Source organism: Centrocercus urophasianus, unplaced genomic scaffold (assembly GCF_019232065.1).
Source record: "Centrocercus urophasianus isolate 14NV4802_14NV808 unplaced genomic scaffold, USGS_Curo_1.0 seq_720, whole genome shotgun sequence".
Lineage (NCBI taxonomy): Eukaryota > Metazoa > Chordata > Aves > Galliformes > Phasianidae > Centrocercus > Centrocercus urophasianus.
Genome location: NW_024885334.1, coordinates 12,921 through 22,416, shown reverse-complemented (window position 1 = coordinate 22,416; position 9,496 = coordinate 12,921). Strand labels below are relative to the sequence as shown.

Sequence of the window (9,496 nt, the reverse complement as noted above, 5' to 3'; positions counted from 1 at the left end):
CTCCAACACCACACGTCCATGCAGTCAGCACAGCTCCAACACCACACATCCATGCAGTCAGCACAGCCGCCGGCCCGGTGGCACAGCGGACGTCGCGTCCCATCGCAGGCAGCACAGCGGCCGCCTGCCTGCGCCACCAGCTTGCAGGAGGAACCTGCAGACCCTGTTCTGCCAAGGCTGCTGTGGTTTTCCCCCCTGAGATCCGGCCGCCCTGGATAAAAACCTGCCGTCCGACTGCTGCGTCCTGAGCTGCAGCTTCTCAGGGAGGCGCCACAGAGAGGCAGGGAGGCCGGCACTGCGAGCCCTGGGCGCAGCACGCAGGAGGAGCGCGACCTGGGACAGAGCTGCTGGCCGGCTCACAGCAAGCACCACAGATTTGGATTTCAGACCAAATCAACCCTCTGACAAAAGCTGCAGGGCTCAGTTCAAAGCCCCACTGGTTACAGCGAGCCCAAGCGTCGGCTCTGCCGTCTTCACCCCATGCAGCGAGCTGCTGACAGGAGCCCAGCGCACGGTGCAGCACAGCGCAGGCGTTCGGGAACCTTCGCCTCCATCCTCACTGCAACGCAGGACCTCGGGGGAAGCCAGGGAAAGGCCCCACAGTGCGCCCAGCTCTGCCCCACAGCACAGCCACCCCCAGCGAGGGGGACGACGCTGGGCCCCCACAGCACAGCCTGCAACTCCCAGAGCTCTGGATGCTCACGGGAGCAGCTCAGCTCAGCCAGGACAAAAGAAAGCCATGAAATGGTTCTGTTCTGTTCAGCTCAGCTCAGCAAACCAAAACAACCAAAACCACCAACAGGTGGAGGCAAATCGTTGCCCACAGCGGGACTCCATTTAAAGGAAGCCTCGCTGAGCTGCCCTCAGAGCACAAAACCACACGGCTGAGCGCAGGATTGGCCAGGAAACCCCAAGTGAAACCTGAACTAACCAAGAGAGAAAAGAACAAAGCCCAAAGCAGCAGCTGAAGCATTGAGAAAGATGATCAGTTCCTCATAGCTGGAATAAATTGGTTCAGAAAAAGCACCAAGGGAAAAATCTGGGTCCTCTGGTGTAAATGCCCCTTCCTTCAGAGGAAGAGAAAGCTCACTGGTGGAGAGCAGGGCAACCGCAGGGCATCACAGCACATCCTTACCTGGCAAATCGCTCCTTGTCGTTTGGCATCGGGTCATCATCACACCTGGCAGGAGGGGAGAAGGAGGATTGAATAATTATTGCATGCTCACACTTATTCCAAAGACACTGAGAGGACAAATCTCATCAGATCACGAAGAAAACGCCTGGTGTGGAGCAGGCAGCTGCATTCTGCTGTGCATCAGCCATCCAGAACCACGCTCTTCGTTAACCTCACCCAGGTCATTGGGCTGGACATCCTTATCACCAGGATTGTTTTCCACATCACGTTTCCATCAAGCTCACCTCGCTCAGTAATTCAAGCAAACACACAGAGCAAGGGCTTCAACTGAGCGCTGGAGACACAAACCAGCAGCTGCATGCAGGGGATCTCAGGGCAGCCCGTGCCCACAGGGGCCATTATAACCCCAAGGTCGTTTGCAGCCATCTCTAATTAACTGTCCAACCCTAAGCCATGTAGCGAGACTGCAAGAAAATGACAGAAGAGCTTCCAAATCTTCTGCACTCCATATGGATCGTGAGGAGATGCCTGCAGTCCTGCCAGCTCCACAGGAACGAGGAGGCCTCTGGAACCGCAGCATCTTCACAGCAGATGTCAGTGCAGGAACGCATCTGAGGCACCAGCGAGAGCTCAGCACCTCACTGCGGCGCCACAGGGCGCGGGCAGAAGGTTCTTCTGTGCAACCAAGAGGGGTTCGGCCCTGCTGAGGGGCTCTGAGCACCAGGGGAGCAGCGCGGCTCCCCGCCCTCAGCGCAGACCTCGTGAAGGGGTGGAAGGATCCCTTCCTGCCAGAGCCTCCTGCAGCCCACAGCCACGTGCACAGCAGCTCTGGCAACAGCCCAGCTGGAGGAATACTGCTTACTGAGAGAAAAGAGCCCAAGGGAGCGAAGCACTGCCTCCTTCAGAGCCCCTCCTTCCCCCCGTGCTGCTGGAGCAGAAGCTCCTCCTCGGGGGGCTGCAGAGGCACCCAGACCACGCAGTAGGGACGTCTGTGCGTAAGGCTCTCCCTCACCTGAGGAATTTACTGTTCCCTTCGCCATCATCATCAAAATCAAGCCTGAAAAACAAGCAAGATGAGAATTATTAACCAAGATTCCCTTTCACAAGCTGCTTTTCCCCGTGTCCCTCAGGCAACGTTAGAAAGGAGGATTTCAGTAACCCCAAGTACTGACATAAAACAATTTACAGTTGAGGGGAGTAGAGAAGACATTCCCTTGTGTGCACAGCACAGAGCAGAGAGGCTGAGCACCACTGCATTCCGGCCCCAAAGGCTCCGGATGGCAGAGCAGCAGTGCCACAACTGCTCCTCGCGGCCCAAGGGACCGAGCGCCACCCCAGAGCGCTGCGGCTCCAAAGCCTGGAGCTGTGAGCAAACACGACTGCAACAAATGTATGGCAGAGGACAGAAGGGGCTTCTTGCTGCTCTTCCTCCCAGGATGGAAAAGTGGCAGAGGCAGCACCGTGCTCCTAAATGAAGTGTGAGGAAGGAGCAGCAGGCAGCGTGTGGGAGTGACAGCAGATGGAGAAGGAAAGCGAGCAACGAGGAGGGCAGGGAGAGGTTTTCACCAGCTTGGAAGCGAAGAGGAGATTTCTTGTGCCAGGAATTTAAGAGAAGCCACTCAATCTCCTTTCAATTTGCAGAGGCATCTGCAGCAAACACAAAGCCTCCCACAGCACAGAGGCTTCCCTGCACCCTCCCCCACAGACAGCTGGAGGGGCTGAGCGGGGCACAGGCCTTCCCTGCTCCCTTCCCTGCTGCAGCGCTGCCCTGCTTGCCCCACTGCTGCAGCCCTGGGGGAACAACCCCTTCCGACCCAACTCTTCCACCTCCTTTTGTTGCGTGTCACACAGCACAGAGCAGCATAAAGCCTAGCACGGAAAGTAGGAGCGATGCAGGCACGGGGGCTCACCAGCAGGCAGAAGGCTGGCTGCCCCCACGCAGCCCCCACTCACCCAGGACGCCTCTTGGCTGCCCTCTGCACGATGGCTCCTCCGGTCTGAGCTCCGGCCCCGGGGTTCCCTGAGCCGACGGCTGCGCCCAGCGAGGAGACATCTGATGCCATTTCTGCACGGGGGGGAAGAAAAAGAAACCGCTGCGACTCCAAACCTTCCTGCGGCTCAGATGGGAGGGGATCCTCAGCCCTCCTGCTCAGCAGCGGCACCGCAGCGTCTGAAGCAGCGGTTCTGCGCCATGTGTTCCCAGCCCTCCCGTCCGCTGCCTCCCCACGCTCTGCACTGAGGCCCATCTCCAGCTCGGAGCACACGCTGTTCTCATCAGCTTGGAGCGCCGAATTAAAAGCTGCAGCCTCCTTTGCAGCCAGAGGAGGAGCCCGATGTGAGCATGGGAAGGGGCCGAAGCCACTGCCAGCTCTGCAGAAGGGCAGAAGAGCTGCGGGTTCACCTCAGCCTCACTGACAGCAGCACCTCTCGATTCCCCCGGCTCAGGAGACAAAGAATTAATGAAGGCACCTTGAAGCCACGGCCTTACAGCAGCAGCTCCCATTCTGCAGCACAGCAGAGGCACCGCTACCAGTCCCCAACCGGCCGCACACCCACAGCAGCTCTTCCCCAAAACGGTGCTGAGCGCCTGCAGCCCAGCACCAAAGGGCCGCTGAGTTAACACAGTCTCAAAGGCTCTGTTTCTTTCCCCCCTGTGCTGTTCTGAAATAAACCCTCTCTATCCCTGCTTTGCAGCTGTGCTTTGAGGTTCGCTGCAAAGCAACGCGGCCACACAGCTCCCAGCACAGCCCTCAGCAGCTGGGCGGCGCAGAGCCCCGAAGGCTTCAAACGGCCCAAAGCAGCACAGCAGCGCCGCTGTGCTGGGCAGAGGGGACTCAGAGCCACCAAAGCTGCTGAGACGAACCCAAGTCCGGCCTCATAACACACCAAAAATGAAAGCAAAGGGGGCCCAAAGCCCCTTGAACTCTCAGTACTGAAATCCCAGCTGAGCCAATGGCAGCAGGCCCTGCCAGGCGAGAAGCAAAGGGCAGCAGCACCACGAGAAATCTGTGCAGCAACGCCAACGCAACTCCTCACCCCGAGCAAAGCACAGCGCTTCACATCCCGCCCTTCCAGGAGAGGAAGAACCCTCAGAGCTGTTTGCATCACCTGCTTTTCACCTTTTTCCCCCTTTTCCTTCAGATTTTAACCCAGCAGCAGCACTTCTGTGGGCAGACAGGCTGTGCTGGCAGCTTGCAGCAGGGCTGTGCGACCACCAACCGCCTCTGCTGGGCCAGCAAACGCCCCCACAACTTGTGCTGCTTCCTCCACAGCGCATCTTCTCCCCACAGCGACGCTGCCAGCCTGCACTGCTGCTTGCTTTGCTCTCCACCCAGTGCTGCTGCTGAGCTTTCCTCCCTACCAGCAGCTCCGGAGCCCACAGAGCCGACTGCAAGCCTCCCTGCAGCAGCAGAACCTGAGCAGCAGCAGGAGGCAATGAGGGCTGTGGGGCTGCCTGTTCCATCCGTCCCCAAGCCGGACGGTCGCCGTGCCCACCTCCATCAGCCTCAGCTCCCAAACTCAGCTGGAGCTGCTCAGGCACTGCTGCTGATGGAGGACTCTCTCTACGCAGCCTTCCTCCCACCACGCAGACAGCTGGCAGCCAGAAGGGCTGCTTTGGGTGCAGGCAAACCGGGGTAAAACGTTCCTTCCTCTCTTCCGGGAGTCCTTGGCTCTCCAGAAAGGCCGCAAACTGAGCAGAAAGAAAGAAAGTTCCTGGAGTGCTGCTCTGTGTTCATTAAGGAGTGAGGAATTTCCGGCTCAGGAGGGGAAGGAAGCGGTGCTGCACGGCTCTTCTGCAAAAGGCAGCACAGAAATTAAGGATCCCTGCGTGCACCTGAATGGGACGTGCCAGCAGAGTGCAGCGCATCAACAGCTGGAGCAGGATGGAAGAGGCTGCAGGACAGCGCAGGGAAGGGCACCAAGGGGGCCGTGCAGCTCAGCCCCACGGGAAGGGCGCTGTCGCAACCACTGGCATCTCCACGAGTTCAGAAATGGTCCCAAACAAAAAGAGCCGACCGTTCCAAGCTGTGATTGAGGAGACGGGCAGCAGCAGCAGCCTGAAGGCTGTTTCCAACCCCAGCAGCACAAGGTTGCTTTCCAGGGCCGGGTGCAGCTCAGCACATTTTTTGCTTACCAAGATTTAAACCACCCATGGTTCAGCTCCCGCAGAGCTCAGCACAGCCCTGCCCGTACAGAAGCCGGCTCCAAACAAACCCCCTTTGCACCCCCTGCTCACCACACGGCGTCAGGAGCGTCCTGACAACCCCCAACCACGAAACCCATTAAGCAATTAATGGGCCGGGAGCCTCTACAGATAGCAGCTGACCCAGAGCCAGCGCCTCCCTCTGCTGTCGGAGCCCTTTGTCAGCTATTGAACACAGATGTTTCTTTTCCCAGAGAACTTTTTGGGGTCGAGCCTTTCCTATTGCACGCAGCCCAGCACTCTGAGGGCTACAAGCAGAGCGCTGCTCTCACAACCGTTTCCCTTTCCCCACTCGCCGCATCTCGCTCTCGCCGTCTCTTCCAGCCCCACTCTGCGCAGCACAGCTCTCCTTCCCTCCTGATCTGCACATCCTGCATCTGCCCAGCTGCTCTGAGCAGCTCCCAGCAGAGCCCTCCCTGCTACGAGGGCAGCTGATGGGCTGAACCACAGCCCTGCCTCCCTGGGATGCTGCAGCACAGCAGGAGCCCCTTTTGCTGTGCGAGGAGAACGCAGATCAGACCGTTTCCCTTTCAGATCCACCTGCTGCTAACCTGGCTCAGGAACGCTCCTTTCTGGTGGCTCTGTTGTGTCTCTTTTTCCCAAGCAATGTCTGAGTATGGGATTGCTGCAGGATTTCAGCTCACAGTGTGAAAACACAGCACCAGCTCTGCACCTCAACCACCACAGATGAGCACCCCAGTGTGTTTTCTCAGCATCCGAAGCCACAAACGCTTCCTATCCCATTAGAATGCTTTAGAAAAGTCATCTTCGAGAGGTGACATCGAATCATCCTTGATAAAGCTGGACAAGTCACACAGCCCCACACCCCGTCAGCCTCAAGCCACAAGCGAGAGCAGTCAGCAACCACAAAGCAGCGCAGCAAAACAAGAAAAAAAGAGACACAGAGGCTCAGGTTCTGATCTCAGCCACCCACAGCCCTGCAGCCACCAGGTTACTGCAGGGGCGGATGGACTGACTGCGGGTTTTGCTAGAAATCCAATGGAGCCCTCAGGATCCCATCATCTTCCCTGCTCAGCACGCTGCCAGTGACAGCCAGCTGCCCAGCCAAGGGCTCCCATTTGGCCACCGACCACGGGGCAGAACGGGCTGAGCCCTGTGCCTCCTGCAGGCATCGCAGCGCGGCTCACACACAGCTTCAAACAGACACCGAGGGGATCTGGAAGGGCTCCTCCATGCCAGCAGCTGGGCGGGCTGCGATCGGCGCTCATGAAGGAAAAACCTCCCCAAGAAAAAGGGGGGAAAAGCAACAGCGGCCATGAAGGGCAGCAGGGAGCGGCGCAGCTCCGGCACCGCGGGGCAGGGCAGCACCCCATAGGGGTACAAACCCCGCACCCCTCCGCGATCCCAACCCCCCTCGTTCCTCCCCAGAGCGACGCTCTGCTCAGCCAAACCCACCTCGCTGCTCCCACCCCCACACGGGCCCCCTTCCTCACACTCACACCCCCAGGGCCCCATTGGGGCAGCACCGCTCCCTCCCCCCTCCGCACAGCCCCCCATGCCGCCCTCACCCCCCTCCTTCAAGCAGACCCCCGCAGCCCCCCACACAGACCCCCAGGCCCCGCCCCGTCCCCTCACCCCCCCCTACAGGAGCTGCCAACCTCCCCTCAGCCCCACTTCGACCTCCCACCCACCGCCCCCCAGGGAACGCCTCTCCCGCTCCCGGCCCTCCCCACGGCCGCACGCCCCCCTCAGCCCGAACCGCCCCGCGCTGCTCACCCGGGTTGGCGGCGGTGGCGGCCATAACGCGGCCCGTCCCGCTGCCGCCGCCCCCCCCCTTCCCCTCAGCACCGCCGCCGCGGCCAAGATGGCGGCGCAGGAAAACCCTCCGCGCCGCCGCGCAGCGCGACCCGCCCGCCTCGAGGGGCGGGGCGAAGGGGGAATGAGGCGCTGCTATTGGTCCGTCGTGGAGGGGGCGGGGCGAAAGGGGCGGTGTGGCTTTAAGAGAGAGTGCCCCGCCCACATCGCGAGGGGCGTGGTCAAGGAGGGGAGCGTGGTCACTGGGGGCGTGGTCAAGGGGCGGGAGTGATGACGTCACGTTGTTTATTTGTTTTGTCCCGAGCAAAAGAATGTGATGGGAATTGGGATTGGGATTGGGATTGGGACTGGGACTGGAATTTGTGTTGGGAATTTGTGGGGGATTCAGACTGAAGAGTTGGGATTGGGATTTGGGTTGAGATTGGGATTTGAAGTGGGGTTGGGATTGAGATAGGGATTGGGATCAAGAGTGGGATTGAGGCTGGGATTTGGACTGGTATTCAGGTTGAGATTGGGATTGGGATTGGGATTGACATTGGGACTGGGACTGAGACTAAGAGAGGGGTTGGGATTGAGAGTGGGATTTGGATTGATCTGGGGATGGGGATCAGCAGTGGGATTTGGGTTGATAATATAACAAATACAACGAAACTGAGAGGCGGTGCTGCTGGAGGTGCTGCTCCTTCCTGCACCGCTCTTTGGCAGCTCCAAACTGCAGAGCAGCTCAGACTCAGTGCCGCGGTTCCCAAAGCTTTGCACTGCTCAGAGCCCACGGCAGCCCCTGCCCCACTGCAGGTCACCCCATGGGCCGGGGGAGGCGAGGGACCCAAGCGCTGTCTGCTCAGGGGGGTCCCAGTTTGCTCAACCAGAGCCACACACAAAGCCTGGCGGGAGGTGCTGAGCGCTTCGTGACCCCTTTAATCCACAGGATCGCTTCTCCCCATTGCAGGGAGCAGCTGAAAGGTGATGCTGCTGTGTGTCTGCGGTGTCTTTGATGGCCCCGATGTCACCACGGCCCTGCAGTATTGATGAGGCCCAGAGAGGTGAAGTCCAGCCCCAGTGCCTCTGTGTCCCTGCAGTATTCATAAAGCCCAATGAGGCCACAATGTCACCGTAGCCCTGCATTATTCATGAGGCCAATTGACTGGGGAGAGCCACAGACAGCAGGACACAGGGCCAGGCAGTCCGTCTGTCTGTCCATCTGGAGAGAGGTAAGGGGCGCTCAGCACACACAGGACAGGGTTCAGAACTGGGGGGTTGGGGTCCCACCTCAGTAGGGTGATGGCATTCATGGAGGCTGTGCTTGCTCACCCTTGGTGTATTATAAACACAAACAAATCTGTAAGTTTGGTGGCTTTTCTGGCACCAGCCTGAACAAACCTTCTCTTCTGCTCTTGTTTGCACACCTCTGTTTGCTTAGCACGGCTTTCCCACATGCTCCTGTCCCCTCCTAACCCGAGCCACGTCTGCTGGACTCGAAGATCCTTACTGGTCCCTTCCATCTCAAGGTATTCTGTGATTCCGTGATTCCACGATTTCCCCGATTCTGTGGGGGCTCAGCCAAGCCCTGCTGTGCCTAACAACCACCAGTGTGGCTGTACCCAACATTAATGGCATATTTTAACCCGGGTTTTCCTGGAAAGCGGGCAGGCTGTGCAGGGAAGGGAAGCTGGAAGGGATGCCACTGGGAACAGTGGGGTGCTTTGTCCTGTGATTGCTGCTCCTGTTCTTCCACCCTCCTCTGCCCTGCAGGATGCAGCTGGGGCTGCACGCCTGAGTGCCGCCCGCATGGCCATCGACGTGGATCAGGGCTTCGCCATCGCCTTCGTGGTGCTCACGTGCCTCTTCCTGCTGGCCGTGATGGTTCGCTGCGCCAAGCTCATCATCGACCCCTACAGCGCCATCCCCACCTCCACCTGGGAGGAGGAGCAGATTAACTGAGACCCCCCGGACCCTCAGCACGGTGACTCGCGGTTCTCCCTCCCCACTGGGTGCGCCCAGAGCTTCATCCCGGCCCCCCAAGGCGCTCATGGAAACGTAGAGTTGCTCAGGTTGGAAAAGACCTTAAAGATCAAGTCTCCATTATCTCTGGCACCCCAGGGTCCTCCATCTCCTTGAGAGCCCCAGCCGTTTTTCTCTTCCTTTCCTCAAACCCCTCAGAACCCCCCCGGCCCGGACCCCTTCTGTCCCCTGGGTGGCAGTGCTGAGCCTTTGCAGGGACGCGGCCCCTTTAAGGCTCCCCCCAGCCGCTCTTCTCGCACATGCGCCTTGGCTCATTTCCGCCGCTCACGGCTGCGGCCCGCCTCTCACGCATGCGTAGAGCAACGCCGGCCTCAACTGGGAGGAACGGGACTTCCTCTAAGTACCGGAAGTGACGGCAT

The 9,496-nt window shown here is 59.5% G+C and overlaps 3 protein-coding genes and 1 long non-coding RNA gene across 17 annotated transcripts in view; 2 read left to right on the top strand and 2 right to left on the bottom strand.

The window, feature by feature from the left end:
• Positions 1–7,158, bottom strand: part of ARNT (aryl hydrocarbon receptor nuclear translocator) — a 19,419-nt gene extending 12,261 nt beyond the window's left edge. For all 11 annotated transcript variants that reach the window (XM_042837550.1, XM_042837551.1, XM_042837555.1 and 8 more), the window contains exons 1-4: positions 7,077–7,158; positions 3,089–3,200; positions 2,148–2,192; positions 1,136–1,180 (exon numbers count right to left, since the gene is read on the bottom strand). In XM_042837550.1, coding sequence (XP_042693484.1) covers positions 1,136–1,180; positions 2,148–2,192; positions 3,089–3,200; positions 7,077–7,101 — 227 coding nt within the window. In that variant the 5' untranslated portion in view covers positions 7,102–7,158. The remainder of the gene's footprint in view (positions 1–1,135; positions 1,181–2,147; positions 2,193–3,088; positions 3,201–7,076) is intronic.
• A 317-nt stretch (positions 7,159–7,475) lies between these two features.
• Positions 7,476–9,067, top strand: LOC122170582 (cortexin domain-containing 1-like). The gene is made up of 3 exons (XM_042837568.1): positions 7,476–8,326; positions 8,536–8,623; positions 8,868–9,067. Exon 3 carries the CDS (start codon positions 8,904–8,906, stop codon positions 9,054–9,056), a length of 153 nt encoding a protein of 50 aa, XP_042693502.1. The 5' UTR covers positions 7,476–8,326; positions 8,536–8,623; positions 8,868–8,903; the 3' UTR covers positions 9,057–9,067.
• The window catches only part of LOC122170583, a 2,999-nt gene continuing 1,958 nt past the window's right edge, over positions 8,456–9,496 (bottom strand). The window contains exon 2 of the long non-coding RNA XR_006171799.1: positions 8,456–9,031. This is a non-coding gene — a long non-coding RNA (uncharacterized LOC122170583). The remainder of the gene's footprint in view (positions 9,032–9,496) is intronic.
• Positions 9,083–9,496, top strand: part of SETDB1 (SET domain bifurcated histone lysine methyltransferase 1) — a 13,038-nt gene continuing 12,624 nt past the window's right edge. For 2 of the 4 annotated variants that reach the window (XM_042837563.1, XM_042837566.1), the window contains exon 1: positions 9,092–9,166. The gene's annotated coding sequence lies outside the window, so the exon portion shown is untranslated. Of the gene's footprint in view, positions 9,167–9,496 lie in introns of all 4 variants that reach the window. The other 2 variants (XM_042837565.1, XM_042837567.1) reach the window with 2 other exon arrangements.

What these genes read in the sequence shown, in the direction of transcription:
- LOC122170582 (XM_042837568.1), top strand. Translation starts at nt 8,904, where the DNA reads ATGGCCATCGACGTGGATCAGGGCTTCGCCATCGCCTTCGTGGTGCTC.